Source organism: Capra hircus, chromosome 21 (genome assembly GCF_001704415.2).
Source record: "Capra hircus breed San Clemente chromosome 21, ASM170441v1, whole genome shotgun sequence".
NCBI lineage: Eukaryota > Metazoa > Chordata > Mammalia > Artiodactyla > Bovidae > Capra > Capra hircus.
Window position 1 is genome coordinate 40,688,902 of NC_030828.1, and position 22,747 is coordinate 40,711,648.

The 22,747-nt window shown below is 34.1% G+C and overlaps 1 protein-coding gene across 3 annotated transcripts in view; it reads left to right on the plus strand.

Moving 5' to 3' along the window:
* The window catches only part of G2E3 (G2/M-phase specific E3 ubiquitin protein ligase), a 74,053-nt gene extending 52,184 nt beyond the window's left edge, over window positions 1-21,869 (plus strand). For all 3 annotated transcript variants that reach the window (XM_005695202.3, XM_013973118.2, XM_013973120.2), the window contains 6 exons: window positions 55-184; window positions 1,244-1,551; window positions 3,389-3,570; window positions 9,878-10,050; window positions 18,268-18,458; window positions 19,353-21,869. In XM_005695202.3, coding sequence (XP_005695259.2) covers window positions 55-184; window positions 1,244-1,551; window positions 3,389-3,570; window positions 9,878-10,050; window positions 18,268-18,458; window positions 19,353-19,603 — 1,235 coding nt within the window. In that variant the 3' untranslated portion in view covers window positions 19,604-21,869. The remainder of the gene's footprint in view (window positions 1-54; window positions 185-1,243; window positions 1,552-3,388; window positions 3,571-9,877; window positions 10,051-18,267; window positions 18,459-19,352) is intronic.

The following is a 22,747-nucleotide window of genomic DNA, read 5'->3' on the forward strand; positions in this document are numbered from 1 at the left end:
TAGCACCACCTAGGAAGCCGTCTGTTATGCTAACACTGGGTTTTAAATCTGTAGGCGAATTCGAGAAAGCCAAAAAACATGCATTACCCAACACTAATGTGGGAATAAATGATTGTTTATTGGAGGAGTCTTCACCTAAATTACCCAGACAGTCACCTGGAGACCAGCGTAAAGATGTGCTGAGGTATGTATTTGGAATTGGAAAAAATATATATAAAACTTTATTTTGAGAAAATTTTAACAGGGTATGGCTCTATATACATTTAGAGTATTAGCTGATCTTACTGTAGTTTGAAAGAGTGCTTTTCAAACTGTAGTCCCCAACTTGATGTAGAAAGATGATCCATAGACATTGCCTCTGACAGGATTATTTTGAATTCATTAATTCTAATTACAGATGGAGAAACTGAGGCAGGGAAAAATTGAGTTAGTCTATATAATTGTCTGCAAGTCTTGTTAAGACCCACTGCTTGGCCTCATGCTCAGAGGTTCCAATTCTGTTTATCTGCTGTGGGACCCAAGAATTTGCATTCCTAACTAGTTTCCAGATGCTATACTTGTTATTTAGAGGGTTTACTATTTAGGGTTTATAAATGCTAATTAAAATATGTAATCTCTTCAAATTATAGGTCTGTTATGTAATAAGCAGAGATTAGTGTGCTCTACTTTTAAAGAGGCTAGTGAACATGAAGTAAGGTGCAGTTAAGCAATTATGGCCAGGAAGTAAGAGTTTGAACTCTTGGCTCTTATACCTGAATCTGCTGGATTGATCAAATTTGGTATAATCATCTGTTACCATTCTTATAAATCATTTATAACATTAGATGCTTTTAATTTGGTAGAAGATTGGGCAGAAGGAATCAAGAATTTAGAACTAAGGTTATTGGTGTTTGCTTCCCATGGCAACCATTGCCTGCTTTTGGGTGGGAGTTTGAAAAGACCCTGATGCTGGGAAGATTGAGGGCAGAAGGAGAAGGGTACAGAGGATGAGATAGTTGGATGGCATCACTGACTCAATGGACATGGGTTTGGGTGGACTCCAGGAGTTGGTGATGGACAGGGAGGCCTGGCATGCTGCGATTCATGGGTCACAAAGAGTCGGACACGACTGAGCGACTGAACTGAACTGGGGAAGAACTTCCTTTTAATCTTTTCTCTATTTTTTTTTATTGACTGTATAACTACTGTGTCATGTTAAGTACTTTAGAGTACTTACCTCTATATCTAAATTCATGTTTTATAGGCAAGGCAGCAAATTTAGAAGAGATATCTCGACTCTAATTATAGAGTTAGGATTCCAAGTTAAGAAAAAGCCTAAAAAAGTATTTATCAACAAAGCCAATATCTGGAATAGTGCCTTAGATGGATTCAGAAATCAAAACTTTAATCCTTCATATACAATTGAAGTAGTGTATATTAATGAAAATGATCATTTTGGAAGAGAACAGCCTGGATCAAAGCAAGAATTCCTAAGTCTGTTAATGCAGCAACTTGAGAACTCACCATTGTTTGAAGGGTCCTTGTCAAAGAACTTGTCTTTAAATTCTCAAGGTAATTATTTTTCTTTATTATTGTATATACTGAATATGGCATGTGTAAGGTTAGAATTGATACTCAGTACCTGTAGTCAAAATGTATAATCACTTTGTTAATAAAATAATGATAAATCACAGAGAAGGGGAAAAGTGATACTTCTAAAAATAATTTTTATAGTGAATATTTTTTATTTAAGAGTATCCTATAGCAGTATCTTCCAGTGATTCCACAATTAAGTGTAATTTCTTAAAAATGTACTTTATATTTAAATTGATTTGAATAGAATGACCAAATGCGATGAATAATTTTTTGAGCTCTTTTTGTTTATATATTTGAAATTTGCAGTTTGCATTTTTCTTCACAACCTAGAATTTGTATAACATAATTTTGGGGTCAGTGTATAACAGATTTTTAACATACTTTTGCTTTCAAGAATTTTTTTTTTTCAGAGTTATGTATATGATACTTTTCTATCTTCTGGTGGAGAAATAATGTAATTAAAACAGGCATCTTGAAACACTGGTTAATTCTAGCATTCTCTTTTTAGGAACTTTTATAACCACTTTTGCTGTAATAGGAATTGGAGAGAGAGTGAGAAGACATTTTGTTCAGTTGACTTCCTTCTATATTTTCTTTAGAATTTCCTCACCGTTGCCTGAAATAATTGAGAAACTACCAAGGATCATTAGTACTATGAACAGTACACAAAATTTAATTCTATACTCCCTTTATTTAAAAAAAGGTCAACAGTTTTGTTACAGTGGAGAGAGTACATGGAATTGAAGTCACAAAATCTGAATTCAGTTTGTACACATCTACTTCAGTAGCTTCATATTCTTAGATTAATTGCTTAGCCTCTCTGTATCTCGGTTGCTTCATCTGTAATATGTGACTATTAATGTATAGTATATAAGATTATTGTTAAGGGAATTTTATTACCATTTCAGGTATTGTTGCTGTTACTTATTAATAAATTACTTTGAACACTTTTTAGAAAAAAATAAAGGAAAATTTACTTGATATCTTTTTGACTTATGAAAGTAGCTAAAACATTTTAAATGAGACATTGAAAAATATTGAGAGCTATGATGATACCTGTCAATTAAGGTGGCATTACTGTTGAGTCGGACACGGCTGAGCGACTGAACTGAACTAAACTGAATACTGTTGAGAGTAAATTTGTACTATTTTGTATATCAGCAATTTTTAAATTGTTCATATCCTTTGAACCACTAATATCTTATGTAGGAATCTATCCTGATAATCAAGAGATATATAAATAAGAATGTGTAACACATGTTGACTATAACATTGTGTCTCATGTAGTTGAAAATGTCCTCAACTGGGGTAACAAGTAATAAGTACATGGTTTACGTTGTAGCACATCAGTAAATCATTTTTAATGCATTCATTAACTATAGATCTGAATAATTTCAAATAATATTTTAAAAATTTGTAGTACAGTAAAGTGGAAGAAAATAGAAGTCAAATTATTTATGTATATGTTTGTATATACATGAGACACAAATATACCACAGTGTATGCACTGGTTATTACACAGTGGTAGGATTATAAGTGATTTTATAAAAAGATTTTCTGTATTTACATCTTTTTTCTACAACAGGGTGTTACTTTGTATTCAGAAAAAAATTTTATAGAATTGAAAATTGTATATTTTAGTTGAAATCTATATAGTATACATTATTATAGTGTCTGAATTAGGTTATTTTATGTCTGCCTAATGCTTGGATTTTTTAAATTTCTGATTTATTATGTATTTATTACTTATATATGATGGTTATCATTTATTAATAAAAGAAGTGTATTTGATATCTTTTATCTGTATTTACAGCTCTGAAGGAGAACCTTTACTATGAAGCTGGCAAAATGGTTGCCATTTCTTTGGTTCATGGTGGTCCTTCACCTGGTTTCTTTTCTCAGACCTTATTTAACTGCCTTGCTTATGGACCAGAAAATACCCAACCAATTTTAGACGATGTTTCAGACTTTGATGTGGCACAGATTATGATCAGGGTAAGAAATGTACCTGTTTGTTCAGATGTAGACTGTGTTCTAGTTATATGTTAGTTGCTTCATCATGTCTGACTCTTTGTGACCCATGGACTGCAGATCATTAGGCTCCTCTGTCCTTGGAACTCTCCAGGCAAGAATATTGGAGTGAATAGCCATTCCCTTCTCCGTGCGATCTTCCTGACCCAGAGATCGAACCCAGGTCTCCTGCATTATAGGCAGATTCTTTACTGTCTGAGCCACCAGGGAAGCCCATGTTCTAGATATATTTGAATATAAATGATGGATCTGCAGTAGAATAATAAATATTCTTTGTAGGGTAGTACGTGAACCGTGAACTCCTGATGTTCAAGCTGGTTTTAGAAAAGGCAGAGGAACCAGAGATCAAGTTGCCAACATCCACTGGATCATGGAAAAAGCAAGAGAGTTCCAGAAAAACATCTATTTCTGCTTTATTGACTATGCCAAAGACTTTGACTGTGTGGATCACAATAAACCATGGAAAATTCTGAAAGAGATAGGAATACCAGACCACCTGACCTGCCTCTTGAGAAATCTGTATGCAGGCCAGGAAGCAACAGTTAGAACTGGACATGGAACAACAGACTGGTTCCAAATAGGAAAAGGAGTACGTCAAGGCTGTATATTGTCACCTTGCTTATTTAACTTATATGCAGGGTACATCATGAGAAACGCTGGGCTGGAAGAAAGCCGGAATCAAGATTTCCAGGAGAAATATCAGTAACCTCAGATATGCAGATGACACCACCCTTATGGCAGAAAGTGAAGAACTAAAAAGCCTCTTGATGAAAGTGAAAGAGGAGAGTGAAAAAGTTGGCTTAAAGCTCAACATTTAGAAAATGAAGATCATGGCATCCAGTCCCATCACTCCATGGGAAATAGACAGGGAAACAGTGGAAACAGTATCAGACTTTATTTTGGGGGGCTCCAAAATCACTGCAGATGGTGATTGTAGCCATGAAATTAAAAGACGCTTACTCCTTGGAAGAAAAGTTATGACCAACCTAGATAGCATATTCAAAAGCAGAGACATTACTTTACCGACTAAGGTCCGTCTGGTCAAGGCTATGGTTTTTCTAGTGGCCATGTATGGATGTGAGAGTTGGACTATGAGGAAAGCTGAGCACCGAAGAATTGATGCTTTTGAACTGTGGAGTTGGAGAAGACTCGTGCGTGTCCTTGGACTACAAGGAGATCCAACCAGTCCATTCTGAAGGAGATCAGCCCTGGGATTTCTTTGGAAGGAATGATGCTAAAGCTGAAACTCCAGTACTTTGGCCGCCTCATGCGAAGAGTTGGCTCATTGGAAAAGACTTTGATGCTGGGAGGGATTGAGGGCAGGAGAAGAAGGGCACGACAGAGGATGAGATGGCTGGATGGCATCACGGACTCGATGGACGTGAGTCTGAGTGAACTCCGGGAGTTGGTGATGGACAGGGAGGCCTGGCGTGCTGCGATTCATGGGGTCACAAAGAGTCGGACACAGCTGAGTGACTGAACTGAACTGAACTAAGGGGTGTAGATATTTTTGTTTACCAGCAAAGTTAACAATCACTTAACAGATAGATGTAAAAAACAAACAGCTAGAGATCAAAGTTCCATGCTTAATGTTGATAAAACCAGTTGGATAATGTGGCTTAGATTTGTGGTCAGAATGGCTTGTACACTTCTCAGAACTAGATGGATTTATCTGCTCTGCCAGAGATGACATAAGTCAGGTTCCTTATTGCATGCTAAAGAGCAGGTGAAAGTGCTCCTTGTAGGCAGGTGGATATAAAGAGAGGATGTTTACCAGCGGAAAATTTATCTTTTCTTCCTACAGCAGGGAGGTATGAGTGATAGGTGGAGTGAAAGACCAGGCTGACTTTCTTCTCTGTGAAAATAGTTGGGGAGACTCTATGTTCCTTCCTAAAAAGTGTTGCCATTTATTAAGCCCTGTACTACACGTGTTACCTGTACAAAATCAGTTTACTTACCGTAATACCCTGTGAGATAAGTATCTTTGCCCATGTGTTATTGGTTTAGAAACTGAGACAATGAAATCCATTGAACTTTTCTTCCCTTAACCCATCACCTGCTAAAATAGGCAGGGATCTAAATCTCCACATATGAAGGCCTTTCTTTCCTAATTCCTTATCTCCTCTGATTTCTGCAATCACCATTGTATTTGAAATCCTTTCTGCTGTTTTCTTTAATGTTCTGTTCCCTGGTACTTTTAACTACTGTTGTCTTTTTAAATACTTCTTGCTACCCCTGAAACTTAGGTAATTTTAGGTAGTGTTGTCTTAACAGTCCTCCTTCTATATAGTAAGAAGAAACCATCTTCTCGTTCCTAACCTTCTGATGATTTCCAGGCCTGTATTTTTTGGCCCCCAATGTTTAGATCCAGGTAGGATCTGGGTCTTCTTACCAAATTGAGCCAACATGTTTAAAACAGAACTTTTTCCCAGAATTTGGGGTTTTTTGCCTGATTCTCATGTTCTTTTCAAGAGATTTTTTTCTTTCCAAGTTATTCTGGAGACAGGGTTGTTATCACTCTTCCATACTCTGTTCATCAGTTTGTGTCAAGGCATCTGTCTCTTAAGAGTGGCCTTTCCTTCTTATTTCTAGTATGCTTAACATATGAAATTTATATCTGTGTTTAAACAGTTAAGATATTATTCTAATCTTCTTACGCCGGATGATTCTTTTACAGGTATAGGTTTGACCACATTGCTTTCTTCTTTAAGAATCCTAATGGATTCTCATTGCCTACTGAATGGAGTTTAAACTCTTCATTAGGGCCCTTAAGACGTCTAGTTCTCCTCATGGCTTTATTTACTCTGGTTCTTTGCCAGTGTTTCTTCACTGATTTCAGTCAACAAATGCTGTGTATCCCGTACTTGTTTTAACACTGAGGATAAAGTAGTGAACTAAACAAAACCCCTGCCTCCTTAGAATTTACCTATGAGAAGAAAGACAAGATAATCAAATATGTTATATACTCCTCATGTAGTAAAATATATCATAATATAGAACAGAATAAGAAGAAGGTTATCTCTTCCAAGATAATGCTTGGGGTATAATAAGTTAAGATTAGGCTAAGCTTTTGTAACAAAGAGACCCTAAAGACAAAAGCTCAAAAAAAGGCAGATATTTAATTTTTTTCTAAAATCTAGATTTTAAGTAGGGGTTGGTAAATTATAGCTGTAGGCCAAGTGTTGCCTGCTGCCTTTAACCCATTATGATGTGCCTGTGACTGATTTTACACTACAGTGGTGGGGTTGAATAGTTTGGGACAAGCACCATATGGCCCACAAAGCATAAAATGGTGTCTGGCCAGTACAGAAATGCCTCCTATTTTAAAGGTACAGTTGTGATACACCAGGTCACCCAGAGAATTGAATTCCTTCCTCTCATTGTATTGGGCACAATAAAGGACAGAAACGGTATAGACCTAACAAAACAGAAGAGGTGACAAGAGTACACAAAACTATACAAAAAAGATCTTAATGACCCAGATAACCATGATGGTGTGGTCACTCACCTAGAGCCAGACATCTGGAGTGTAAAGTCAAGTGGACCTTAGGAAAGATCACTATGAGCAAAGCTAGTGGAGGTGATGGAATTCCACTTGAGCTATTTCAAATTCTAAAAGATGATGCTTTGAAAGTACTGCATTCAGTATGCCAGCAAATAGGGAAAACTCAACAGTGGCCACAGGACTGGGAAAGATCAGTTTTCATTCCAATCCTAGAGAAAGGCAATGCCAAAGAATGTTCAAACTCTGAACAATTGCACTCATTTCACATGCTAGCAAAGTAATGCTCAAAATTCCCAAGCTAGGCTTCAACAGGTCATGAACCAGGAACTTCCAGATGTTCAAGCTGGATTTAGAAAAGGCAGAGGATCAAGAGATCCAGCTGCCAGTATCTGTTGGATCATTGACAAAGCAAGAGAATTCCAGAAAAATATCTATTTCTGATTCATTGACTACGCTAAAGCTTTTGACTATTTGGATCACAACAAACTGGAAAATTCTTAAAAGCAATGGGGATACCAGACCACCTTACTTGCCTCCTGAGAAATCTGTATGCAGGTCAAGAAGTAACAGTTAACACCACACATGGAACAACAGCCTGGTTCCAAACTGGGAAAGGAGTATGTCAAGGCTGTATATTGTTACCCTGCTTATTTAACTTTTGTGCAGAGTACATCGTGTCATATGCTGGCTGGATGAAGCACAAGCTGGAATCACGATTGCCAGGGGAAATATCAATAACCTCAGATATGCAGATGACACCACCCTTGTGGCAGAAAGCGAAGAAGAACTAAAGAGCTGTTGAAGGTGAAAGAGGAGAGTGAAAAAGCTGGCTTAAAACTCAGCATTGAAAAAACAAAAATCATGGCATCCTGCCCCATCATTTCATGGCAAATTGATGGGGAAATGATGGATACAGTGAGCCTTTATTTTTCTTGGGCTCCAAAATCACTGCAGATGGTGATTGCCGCCATGAAATTAAAAGATGTTTGCTCTTTGGAAGAAAAGCTATGACCAGCATATGCTAGACAGCATATTAAAGAGCAGGGACGTTACTTTGCCAACAAAAGTCCATCTAGTCAAAGCCATTGATTTTCCAATAGTCATGTACAGATGTGAGAGTTGGACCTTAAAGAAGGCTGAGTGCTGAAGAATTGATGCTTTTGAACTGTGGTGTTGGAGAAGACTCTTGAGAGTCCCTTGGACTGCAAGGAGATCCAACCAGTCCGTCCTGGGTATTCATTGGAAGGACTGATGTGAAGCTGAAACTCCAGTACTTTGACTACCTGATGCGAAGAGCTAACTCATTAGAAAAGACCCCTATGCTGGGAAAGATTGAAGGCAGGAGGAGAAGGGGATGACAAGAATGAGATAGTTGGATGGCATCACCGACCCAATGGACATGAGTTTGAGCAAGCTTCGGAAGATGGTGAAGGACAGGGAAGTCTGGCTGTGACATGGAGTCACAGAGTCCAACACGACTGAGCGCCTGAACAGCTCTCATTGTATAATCATTTAGGATATTGTCTTCATAGCTGAAATATGCTCTTAAGGGAGAAAGTGAAAATAGAGTTCAGGGAAATTTAATACATATTCACTCATGTTCTATTGGACAGCTCTTAGTCACATAAGGCCACATCTAGCTGTAAGGAAAGTTTTGCCATATGTCCAGCTAAAACTCAGGGTGGTGGGTTAGGAGGATGAGATTAAAACATACCCAACTAGTAGAGTGTGGAAGTTTGCTCAGTCATGTCTGACTGTTTATGACCCTATGGACTGTACAGTCCTTGGAATTCTCCAGGCCTTAATATTGGAGTGCATAGCCTTTCCCTTCTCCAGGAGATCTTCCCAACCCAGGGATCGAACCCAACCCACATTGCAGGCGGATTCTTTCCCAGCTGAGCCTCAAGGGAAGCCCATTAGAGCGTGAAGATAGTTTGAAAAGGGTAGTCAGGAAAAGCTTCTGAGATCACAGTTGAGATCCGAAATAAATGAGGGAATACCTGGGAGAAAAGTTTTTTGGGAAAAAGAAATACCAAGGAGATTTTGCATTCAAATGGAATTGACTGCCTACTATTTTTGTCTTTCTCTGTAACTTTGTTCGAGAGCTAACTACATGAAAGTGTCTGGCTCATAAATGGTCAAATATTTATGTATACTGTTGCCTCAAATATTCTTTTGAGTCTGTTCATTTTTATTCAAATGAAATATTTGAAATTTATAAAAGTATATTCAAACTATACTTTCTCATTCATGAAATCTCTGCAGATCATCTTTCTTGCCTCTCTAGTCTGTAACTGTTCTATGTCAATTACTACCTTTTATGTAAATAGCTTCCTATATTAAAGTGGAATTTCGACTCAGGGAACTCAAACTGGGGCTCTATAATAACCTAGAGGGGTGGGGATGGGCTGGAGGTGGAATGAAGATTCAAGAGGGAGGGGATATATATACACCCAAGGTTAATTCATGTTGATGCATGACAGAAATCAAACCAATATTGTAAACCAATCATCAACCAATTATAAATAAATAAATATATTTTTAATGTGGAATTATAAACTAGCTTTCTTGAGGCAGATATATACAGTGTTAAAGTGGATTATCAGACATTTATTCAAGGAAAATAATTATTGGTGTACTTTCACTTCACTCAGGTGTACTTATGTATGAAGTGTGAGTATGAAGTAATGTGTCATTTGAAATAGGAAATATGTAAATTTCTTTCACAAGTAAATGAGTATACTGGGTGTATTTTCTTCATTACAGGTAAATACTGCAGCAACTGTGGCTGACTTAAACTCTTTAGTACATGACTATTATAAGTACCTAGAGCTTATTGGATGTCTAAGAATTATAACATCAATAAGTGATAAATATATGTTGGCAAAAGACATACTTGTTTATCATGTAATTAAAAGAGTCCAAGCACCTTTTGAGAGGTAAGTTGTTCATTTGCAAAAGAATCTCTCAAATTTTATGTTTAAAGTGGTTAATTGTCTTATATTGTGAGATTTATTTGATAAAATTTAAGTGCTGTTTTAAAATAATGCTTTAAAACTAACCTCTTAAGGATGAATACTGCTCTTACCATTCTATGCAGAATTGCTTTAGTGTATCCTGCTTAGGTAGGATAAGTAATTATATCTCACTTATAATTTTTCTAAATCAAAATTATTTTATATCCTCACACTCTGTTATTTAATAGTGGGAAATCTAAAATATATGTGACAGTAGACAGAGTGGTACACCATGTAATCACCATTCAGATCTAACAGTTATCAACCAACCTGTGGCCAGTCTCATTTATCTAACCTTCCTTTGTTATTGATTCTGGTTTTGTTTTCAAGGAGTCTTTTAAATTTCAGTATCATTAATCTGTATACTTAATGTTTTACGAATTGTTGCTATTCTTAGCAAATTTCAGATTGTCTCATCTTTAACCAGTATAAACCTAGTTGTGTTGTCTCTGTTTTGATTTTGACCTCTAATGGTCTTCCTGCTATGTGGGAAGTTTCAGTTTCACTGAAACAAGGTGTTTCAGTCTCCTTTTGTACATTCTGGCCTAATGATCTTTGTTCTTTGAATGGGAAATGGTATTTCAAATTCACAGTCTGGATGCTTAGGGATGCTTATTTTTGTCAGGTTGGTCATTATTTTTAGGCCTTTTCAGTGGGCTGAAAGAAGAAATATAAGGGCTTTTTGTTTTTAAGTTTTTAATATAAAATACATCATGAGTTTATACTAATACTTCAAATTCACCACTGCAAGATTTTTAACTTTTTCTTTGTCCCATGTTGATAACCTTAGTTCTCAAAGACACTGGTGAATTAAAGTATGAAATAACTGCTTGATTTATTCCACATTTCATAAATATTAGTCATCACAGAATAATAATACCGACATCATCATTAGTAACATATATTACTGAAATCAGGTTAGGGTTGTTTTTCATTTTGGTCTAAGACTTTGAATTCAAATTACTGTGTTTATAGTCATTTGACATATTTATTCTCTTTGTTGTTATACTGCTAACTATGCATTTTATTTTCATTTTATTTTTTTCTTTTTACTGATTTTTATTAAAATTTTATTTTAAAATTATGTAAAGTCAAATCTGTAATGAAAGTATATTGAAAGATCTCAGCTCTTATACAAAATATATTCAGATAAGTTTAACTTTCATCCTAATCACATCTACCTTCCATCCTCATATGAAGTAATTATCACAGTGGCCTTTATTGTTTAGGCTTCCATTATTGTTTTTTAATGATAGCAGATAAATATATGAATATGTGTATGTATCCTCATTTCTTTTATTAAATAAATAGTAACATACCATCCGGTCCCATCACTTCATGGGAAATAGATGGGGAAACAGTGGAAACAGTGTCAGACCTTATTTTTGGGGGCTCCAAAATCACTGCAGATGGTGACTGTAGCCATAAAATTAAAAGACGCTTACTCTTTGGAAGAAAAGTTATGACCAACCTAGATAGCATATTCAAAAGCAGAGACATTACTTTGCCGGCTAAGGTCCGTCTAGTCAAGGCTGTGGTCTTTCCTGTGGTCATGTATGGATGTGAGAGTTGGACTGTGAAGAAGGCTGAGCGCGGAAGAATTGATGCTTTTGAACGGTGGTGTTGGAGAAGACTCTTGAGAGTCCCTTGGACTACAAGGAGATCCAACCAGTCCCTTCTGAAGGAGATCAGCCCTGGGATTTCTTTGGAAGGAATGATGCTAAAGCTGAAACTCCAGTACTTTGGCCACCTCATGCGAAGAGCTGACTCATTGGAAAAGACTCTGATGCTGGGAGGGATTGGGGACAGGAGGAGAAGGGGATGACAGAGGATGAGATGGCTGGATGGCATCACTGACTCAATGGACACGAGTCTGAGTGAACTCCGGGAGTTGGTGATGGACAGGGAGGCCTGGCGTGCTGCGATTCATGGGGTCTCAAAGAGTCTGACACTACTGAGCGACTGAACTGAACCCAACATACCATCCACCCTTTCTCCTGTTCATTTTTTACTTGACTGTTTATAGCCCTCATACTTTTTTTGTAGCCGTTTAGAACATCAGCACTCTTCCAAATTCAACTGTGACATCATAAGCTTAAACAATTACAAAGGATATAATTTCTAATATATTTTTAATACTGTAATTTAAAATAACACTGTTACATAACTCTTTAAAATGCATCCAAGTGCCTTCTGACTAGGACTCTTACACCTCAAAATTTTCTTAGTTAGAAATACTATTCATAATTATAATTAATAGAATAATCCAAATATACATTTTGATAGTTACTTTAAAACTTATTTGAAAGATATCTCTTAATGACATAGAAGTACAAAGTATTCTTTTACTAACAAGTAGTTCATGTACCTATGAATGGATTTTTTTCCTCATTGCTAAATCAGAATTCATAGCTGTTTGTTTGTTTGAGTTTTTTGTTTATTTTTATAGGGATGAGTAGTCTAGATGTCAGAAAGAGCTTTACTATCTATATGAGTGGTGTTTAAATTAAAACTTAATTTATAAACAGGAATTAGGCAGATCTAGATAAAGAGGGCAAAAAGAAAAACACTGAACATTGATCCTTTTTATGTAAAAGATAAAAAAAAATATTAGCAAAAAAAAGATTTTAAATATATCTGAGCTCATAAAGTGTCCTGTAGATGTCAGAAATAACAAGGAAATCAAAAGCTATAGTACCCTAGATGTCATAAGAAATCAGAGCCCTCAGTTTGCCCCAAACTTGGGTTTGGCATCCTGGATGGACCCCAATCTGATGTGGAGAGATTAACAAAGTAATTAGTCTTAAGATTCATAGTACTTACAGAGTGCCAGACAGAAGCGAACATATAATAGTGTTTAGGGAAATTGCTATAGCTCAAGCTTAATGGGATTGGTAAAGTCACATCGCTAAAGAATAGGAGTTCTCAATAAGACAAAACACATAACCATTCAAAACAGGTATTGGAAATAGCATATCAAGGATTTAAATAACATGACAAACTAAATGAAACCAAAAAAAGTGTTTTTACAAATATCTAAAACAAAAACAGACCCAAAATATTAAATGTGAAATGAATCAGATAGTGTTTCTAAGTTGTAAAATGATCATAGACATCCAGTTCTAGATAATGTGAAATAGACACTCTTAGGGCAGGAGGAGAAGGGGGCGACAGAGGATGAGATGTTTGGATAGCATCACTGACTCAGTGGACATTAAGCAAACTCGGAGAGGTAGTGAAGGACAGGGAAGCCTGGCGTGCTGCAATCCATAGTGTTTCTAAGAATCGGATATGACTTAGTGACTGAACAACAACAGCAGTTAAAAACCCTGAACTCTCTTTATAAAACAAACTTAAGAAGATTTTTGAAAGGTACAGAGATGAAAGCCAACCAGCTAAGGATCTCTGCAAAGACACAGCGAGAGAAGGAATCTATAGACACTTTTATCTGAAGGAAAATTAAAAGTATTTGTCACCAATGATCTACCCTGAAAGATTGTCTATGGGAATTTTTTTAACAGGAAATTATTAAAGACTGGATCTTGGAACATCAGGAAGGAAGAAAGAATAATGAAAGCATGCTTCCCTCTCTTGTGTTTGCTAAATTATGTTTGATAGTTGAGGTAAAAATCATAACATTTTCTAATGTGGTTCACAATGTATATAAAATATTTAGGAAATTATAAACAGCAAAAGGCAAAGAGACATGAAGGGAAGTAATGTTTCTATACTTACTGGCACCAGTAAATTGTTACATTTTTTTTTAAAAAATCTATAAAAATAAGATATACTCAAAATGCTATATAGATAAAATGGAGTGCAAAAAAATATTCAAGTAACCCACAAGGCAAAGGAAACATAAAAATGATCGTGCAAGTGAAAAGTTGCTGACTGTTAAATGCTAGGCCATTTAAGACAAAACTGGTGATCTGGAAGAAAAAATAGGATTTTCTCATTAAAGATAGAAGAGAATTGAAACATAGAGGCAGGGCAATATCATAGAAAATGCTGCTTAAGAAGTTCCACAGTTCACAGGACTTAATATGCTGAAGTGCAGTGTACTTTGTGATGAAACTGAGCAAAAGCTGGCAAAGTTTTCTGAGCAGAAAGACACTGTAAAAAGGAGTGTCAGTTATACTGGAAACCTTTTTTTCAGTGAAATCAACACTGAAAACTGATAACCCAAGATAATAACTTCACAGAGCTAGTTACATTATTATTCAAGAGAAAGAAGGAAATAAAGACATTTTGAGACATGTTTATTTCTTTCCTAAAGAGATTAATAAAATACATACTTAAGGAAGAAAGAAATTGAACCCAGAAAGAAAAAGTAAGATACAAGCAACAGCAGTAAGGCAAAAAAAGGAAAGAAAGAAAAGTATTATCTATTACAAAGGAAAAAAAAACAACAAAAACTAAATTTTGGTAAGAAATGGTTAAAATGAAATACTAGTAAAAAGTTGATGTGTAAGAAGAGAAGGGTCATTGTATTGTTTTAAGAAACTTGTATTCTTGAGGTAGTAGTGGAGAAGCATTAATTACCTTTAGATTGTTAAACCAACTATGTATCTTTAAAGGGAAAATTCTAAAATATAGGAAGAGTATGTGACTTTCAGACCAGTTTGATAGGGGTGGGGGTAGCAAGAAAACATATTTAATCATAGAGTGAGCAGAAAAAGAGGGATAAAAACAAGCAAGGAAAAACAGTGTTCAAAGAAATCATAAGAGAGAAGAATAAATATATAGGAGATTATAATACATGTAAATAAGTGAGACTCTTGGGTTAAAAGACAGAGGGTCCTAAATTGCATTCTAAATAGATGGCTTCAAAGCAAAAGAAAGAAAAATTCTAATTATTTTTTCATAAAGCCTTGTCTTTAAGTGACCCTAATAGTGTCAAATTCTCTTGAATTCAGCAGTCTTGAATCTATTTGTACCTAGCAACATAACCTCAAAAAACTAACAATTCTGAGGAGGGTTTATAAAAGGAAGCAAGATACGTTGAGTATCAAAAAATAAATGTTGCTTTAGTGCATTCCACTAATAGATTAAAGGAGAAAAAACAATCATCATATAATTATAGATGCAAAAAAAGCAATTGATACATTTGTCCGTAATTTTAAACTGACAATTTGAAGTATCCTGATACAGATTATCTAGTAAACATTCAGTGAATATTATCCTTAATAGTGTGACGGGCATTCCTCTTAAGGCCATGTCAAGCCTGGGATATATGTAGTTACCTCCTTCATTTCTATAATATGCTGGAAGACCTAGTAGAGCTACAGGATTAAAGCAATAAGTGAATGTTAATTAAAGATTCAAAGAATTAAAATTATCATTTATAGTCTACCTGGTGTTCCAACTAAAATCTTAGAACTTCTATAAAGAGTGTAGCAGGTTACTGTATACAAGAGGTAAAGAATTCTAAAAGGGAGATGTGCAAGTGACAAGGAATGGTAAAGAAATTGGTTGATATTAGAATAAATATTAACTGTACAAAAAGTTAATGTTTCATTTGGGGATTTATGATACAAGGTGAAATAAAATGTTTGAGTAACATAGAGAGCCACTGGAGTTGCAAATGTCCCAGGGTCTTTGTGTTATTCAGCAATCAGGTAAATACTTGATTTGCTTTCGATTTCAAATATGCCAATTAAAAATTTGAGGTAACCACTTAAAAAGTAAGAACTAGTATAATTTTTTAAATAGAAGCTAAATTGGAATTAAATGAACACAAAAATTTGCAGGACACGATAAAAAAGCTTTTTGAAATTCAGTACAGTTTCCCAAAAGTGCTAGAACTAGTTTCCTAATGTAGTAATCACTATGATTATATAACAATTAGAAAAAAATTACTCTCAAAGAAGCAAATTTCTGAAAAAAAATAATACATTGTGGTGCCATTTATGGAAAGTTTTAAAACAGCAGTACTAGTTATTTTTTAGGGATACATATATATTGAAACTAAAATGAAATTTAGGTTATAGTAAAAATTCAGAATGGTTAAATAGCAGTTTCAAGTAGTTTTCTTTGTAGGAGAGAAGGGAAGGTTGTGAATGGACAGATTTAGTTGAGTGAATGTTTTTTTTAATAATCTGAGCAAACAAACACAAAATGTCAGTATCTTTTAAATTCAAGTGACAGTTCATGGTTTTCTCTTATTTCCTGGCTTCTGTATAAGCTTCAAGTACTTAATTTTAATTGAAAGTAAAATTTTAAATGTTGGGCTGAAATTTGCTTCAAAGGTTAAGTGTAAAGTAAAAGTTAAAAGCAAGAAAGGTAGGCAAGGATTGTATTGTGGAGAACCTTAAAAGTCATGTTAAGGAGTTTTGACTTCATAGACATTGTGTATATTATTAGTTTCCTGTGGCTATTGTAAAAAATTATCACAAACTGATGGCTTTAAACAACAGAAATTTATTCTCCCATAGAGGAGGCTAGAAGTCCTAGTCCTCATGTTGACAGGGATTCATTCTTTCTGAGAATTTTGGAAGAGAATTCAGTCTTTGCTGCTTTTAACTGCTGGTGGTTTGTGGTTACATAGCTCTAAGCTCTGAATCAGTGTTACATGCGCTTTTCCTCTCTGTGTTTCTTTTATAAAGACAGTTATCATTGGACTTAAGATAAGCCCAGATAGTCAGGTAAAATGATCTCAGGATCCTTAACATAATTACATCTGCCTGGACTCTTTTTCCAAATAAGATCACATTCACAGGTTCTGGAGAGGATGTAGATATCTTTTTTGGTGTTCACGTGGAAAATCAACTTAGAGATTTAAATGCTTGGTAGAAACAGTTCCTTTGCAGGTGGTTTGCAATAAGGTGGTAACTGATGTGTGGAGAAATGAACAAACGAAAAGCATTTCGGAAAAGGACATTCACAGGACTTGGTAGTTGGGAGTGGAACAAGGAAGAGTTAAGAATGACTTTCAGATTTATCTATACTAATAGTAATGGAGGCATTAATTGTCATTTATGGTTCTGATTTTGGTAGTCAGGTAATTAGCTTTCTTTTGGACTTAATAAGTTTGGGTACTTAGAATATATGGTACCCAGCAGTCTGTTGGATATATATTCTGAGTTGGAAATAATAGATTTTATAGTAATGCACATAAACCTGCTTAAACAAAATCATGGGATATGGCAAGAGGAAAGAGAAATTTGCCTTGTTACAGAACCATGAGGAACAAACAGTAACATTTAAGGGAAAGCAAAGATAGAAGAAGCTTTGTAAGAGACTCAGAAGGTCTGGCCAGAGAAATAAGGGGAAGCCAGGAGTCTGGTGCCATACATCATTCATGAACTTGGGGCAGTTACTCTGAGATACAGAAAGGAGAGGAGGGAAGGTGCATGTGAAATTAAGAGGGGGAGGCAGTGAATGTAGATAAATCTTTCACATAGATCATCTCAAAGGAAAATAGGATTAATTTTTTTTCCCTTCATTCAAAAATGGGAAAGATAAGCACTTGAGAAAGAGCTGTGCTGTTGAGGAAGAGCTTATAGATTGGAAGATGAATCCATGTAGCAGGGTACCTGAGGAGGTGGCTAGGGAAATCAGAGACACAGTAAAGGCTTCGTCAGTCTGATAGGCAAAAATGGTATCTCCATTCTTTGCTTATTAGTGAGAATGTACATTTTTAAAAATTCATTCGTTACTTGTATTTTCTTAATAATACATTTATATTTTGTGTATTTGGATTGTTCTTCCAGAAAACTGATTTGTATTTTTAGTACAACTAGAGAAATTAGTGTTTTATCATGTATATTAAAAATATTTCATTTGTTTTCTCTGTTAATTTCTTTTTAGCAATACAAAAGTTGAATTTCTGTGTGGCTAAAATTTAGTTTCTTTGCAATCTTTCATTTTATACTAACTAGCTTTGAAGTATAAAATTTTAGATGTCTTTTTTCTCTTAATGGAAAATTATTGGCTCAATTTTAAAACTATTCTATAAATACTGTAGGAATGTAATATATTCCATTTTATATTAATACATTGGCTTGTTGATTTGAAATTATCAGTAGTATGTCCATATTTTTTTTCTCACATCTAATTATGTAATTGTAAATGAGCTAGAAATATGTGTTCCAAACATATTTGTATGAATGTTGGCTCATTATTTTTCTTCTCTTTAAGTTTTAAACAGGGTCTGAAAACTCTTGGTGTTTTGGAGAAAATTCAGACTTACCCAGAAGCATTTTTTCATATCTTCTGTCATAAACCTGAGAATCTTTCTGCAAAAATACTTAGTGATCTTTTTACAGTACACACATTGTCTGATGTACAGACTTTGGGGTTTTGGAATAGTTACTTACAGGCTGTTGAGGGTATGTAGATGTTTTATTTTCATTTAACTTAAAAATTTTGTTTTGGGATATTTATTTATTTGAGTTTTGTTTTTCATAGTAAGACTTCCATCTGATAACTACAATACTTTTTTACAAAACTTGTTTAAAACCAAGTTATATGACAGTTGAAAGTGATAAGGAAAGATTATAAAGTTTATTTTTCACTTGTTTCTGTCTCAATAATTTGAGATGATAGTCATTCTTCTTAGAAAACTTTAAATATATGGGTGATTGCCACAGCATAGGAGAGTCATCTGCTTCAAAGCTAGTCATCTACTTCCATTGTTTGAAATTTTTAAGTCAAATTGAATTATTCCAAAAATGAATTGGCCAGAATATGGTAATGATATTTATCGGTGAGCATTAGCAGTGTAAATTCATTCTGTTTCATATGGTGTAAAAAAAAAGCTTAACTTTTTGTTGAAAATTTTTCAGCTAGCTTGTTGGGATATTTTATACCATCTAATTTTTCCTGTTTGCCTTTTTGAAATAGCTTATCAAATAACAGTGATCTAGAAGTGGTTTAAAATTATTTGTATATATCCCCAAAAGATTGTGTTTTAAAATCTACTGAACCTCTTGGACTGTATAATTTTATTTTAAGGAAGTCATTCAAATATACGATGAGTAGGTCAACCAAATGATTTTATGAGTCCTACTTTGTTTGAGATTCAAATAAACATGAATCTAATATACCATTTTCCTATTACTAGACTTGACTTAGTACTTTAGTTTGCCTCTTATGCATTTACTGTTAATGTGGGAGTCTCTGCCTTTCAACATGTCTAATTGGGGAAGAGTCTATGATGGTAGCACTATATAATGTGGATTTATTTATATTTTCTTTTTCTCTCTCTCTGGTATCCTTTTCAGATGGTAAATCTACAGTAACAATGGAAGACATTCTTATTTTTGCTACTGGTTGCAAGTCCATTCCACCTGCTGGATTTAAACCCAGTCCATCAATTGAGTGCCTTCATATGGATTTTCCTGTAGGAAACAAGCGTGATAACTGTTTAGCTCTTCCTATCACTAGTACATATAAAGAATTTCAAGAAAGTATGGACTTCGCCATAAAAAACACTCTAAGATTAGAAAAAGAAGAAAATTCTCACTTCATTTGACATTACCTGTTTTGAACAAAGGGATGCTTCTTTAAAAGCTGCTGTTGATACTTTTTGTTTCAGAAATCTTTCCATCATCACTTTGAGCAAACTTGGCCCAGTAAAATTTATAATACGAACATAAAGGATTGTTTTGGCCACCTAAGCTAAAAAGGATTTTTTGTTAAGGTGTACCAGTGAAAGTTAATATTTTTCTATTTTCTTAATATACTGCTTTGTAAACCTCAATATAAATACTTTTAGAATGGCTGTACAGACTTTCTTCTAGTACATGCTATATATAAGCAGAAAACTTGTGCTCACTTTATGTAAATTAGGATTAGCTATAGGATGCCACAATGATTTTTCTGGTTTAATTATGCAATTTTCAAATTATTACGTATTTTAAAGCATTAAGTAGGAAAGCTAAATGAGTGATTTTTTTGTTTTTAATCAAAGGCATATATTTTGGAGTATGTGTTATATGTATCCTCTTCTAGGATGGCACTAAATTAGTTGTTAAAAAATGTTTTTAGATCATTGAATTATATTAAAATAGATCCACACTGCTGTTAGATTATGCCTTAAGAGATGTATTATATAAGAAAGCAGAATTGCACAAATACTCAAGAATCTATGGACATTCCATAGTCTTAAATATAGTTGAAAATCTCTTAAGTGTCTTCTTTAAAGCCTTGGCTTTAATCATAAGATTTTTTTTTCTTTGTATCCCGTGTGTGGTGTTAAACCACAGTGTATATGATCCAGAGTTTAAGTTATCTGAATAGAATGATCTCTGTGGATTGCCTTTTGGTAGGTTTGGCTATTTAACAGTTATTTATTATCAGTATGGTTGTTTGATAGGTAAGCTGGAACCATTACATTATACAGGTATTTTCTTTACTTTTGAAAGATACCTGTTTATATAAACAGTGTAGAAATATATAAGAACTACAAAGAATGAAAAACCCACGCTAATCTCACCATGCAGAATTCACTGTCCCTGTATATTCTTTTATTAATATACTCATATATTTCCTTTCTTTTTTAACTTTATTAATTCTTCTAAAAGTCAAAGAATACCTAGAAATAAAAGATTATGTAATAACAATTTGAAGATACATAATCTGACAGTTTTATCACCATATCTGTACTCTTACAAAAGAAGAAATTGGAACGATCTAATGTCCCTAATCTGTTATCTAATATAAATGGGTTTTTCAGCAAAGTAAATCGTATGAGAGATAAATTACTTGTTTTTAAGCACATTTTTTTCTAGCTATGCAAAGCAGGTATCAGCCATCGTATTCTCATTCTCTCTGAGAAACATTTGTAATTTACTGATATTTTTAAAGACAATTGACAGGATTAGTGTGATACTGGTAATATAAAACATAGTCCTAGTATAATTTGTTTTGTTACATTTACTAAAAGTGAAACTTTAACTTGAAGGTTTTAAAACATTAAACAAGGCATTTTTTTGTCTTGTGTTGAATTCTATTAAATTATCAAAAATAATTAAAGGGTCAGTTATCCAAAAAGAAGTTTAAACTCACCATACAGGTTTTATTCCAAATGTGTTGATAAACTGGACATTTTATTTGTTAACCTACCTAGTCTTTATAAAATTCTAAAAGCTGTTAGATCAGTACAAACCAGAAAACCTAATTCAAGCTATTTTCTGGTTATTTGTAGTTTGGATTCATTTAATTACAGTCATAATTAAAGCTGTTAAATGCTCACATGCTTTTGAGGTGGGGCTGCTGATAGGGGGCAGTGTGCTTGTGTTGGCTACAATTAAAAACAGTATTTCAGTTCCTCTTATTTGTAGACAGGGCCTTAGGGATAAGGTGTTTAAATAATAATTTGGGATATTCATGTTTTAAAGGGAGGTATAAATATTCATATTGGAAAATATTTTCTGGTTTTAAGGATGTTCATCAGTTTGGTTTTAGATTAATCTGAACCCTGTAGGTTATTTATTTTCTGCAGTGTTCCCATGTCACATGGTTGGTATTGTTTTTCTTCTATTGTTATAGCCAATACAGAGTTTTTACTGACTTTGATTTTTTAAAAGGAATTATGCTATAAACCTTTATAAATGTGAATATGTATTAAGTATTTCAATTGTCTAAATGCCATGTATTTTCAAGCTTGTTCTCTGTTACCCTCAATATCAAGAAAAACCATAAATTTGCCTCTTAACCTGTCTGCTGGTAATGGTCTTAGTTTAGTTTTCTATTCATTTTTTTTAAACAATTAAAGATTTTTTGGTGTGGGAACTTCATCTGAAGGCATTTTATACAGTTCTCTACTATTCTTGTATATAGTCATTTTACTGTTATTTAGGGCATTTAGGGTAAAGATTCCTTAAAATATCTCGTCAGAAATTAGCTTCTAACTTTCTTTATACTTTGTAATATTTAATTTCCATATTATAAATTAGATGCTATTTGGGTCAAGTAAAAAGTTTTCATTTGATTACTAATCTGAGAATTCACTTTGGCTTCTACATCATTTTGAGCTTCTTATAATTTTTTTCTCCTAATTATATGGAAGCTGCTAAAACTTTTTTACCCAATACTGAATGCACAGTAAAGGAGAGTGTCATAGGTAAGTTTTTTTTTTTAAGATAAGCCTTTTAAAACTGTAAAAGGCAAAGTGACGTGGGCTTTGACATTCAGTCATTATAAGAAAATTATTAGAACAAGATCCTATTTATAAATTTGTCATATGTATATATATATATATATATAGTGATTATCACATGCTTTGATGTCACTTTTACAATAAGCTATTAAACTAGGTTTTATGCTCTCAGTGATCCAGTGCAAAACATAAAACGTATTGATGGATTTCTTGAATATGTATTACTCTCAGTTTAGGAAAATATGAATTGCTTTGAAGAGATCCCATTTTCAAGTTCTCATGTTGACTTTTACCTTCAAATTGCTAAACATATTACAGTGTATGCCAGATATGTGATGATTTATGTCAGCCTAATTTCCCTTTTTTAAAGGCTTCAGAGACAAAAACATGACACATATAATTAAGTTTTATAAATAAATGTTTATGCTACTAAATGTGAAGCTCTTATATAAACTAAGTGACTTGTTAGGATTTAACAAGGTTAAGATTCTGACAGTACTGGGTAAATAACAAGAT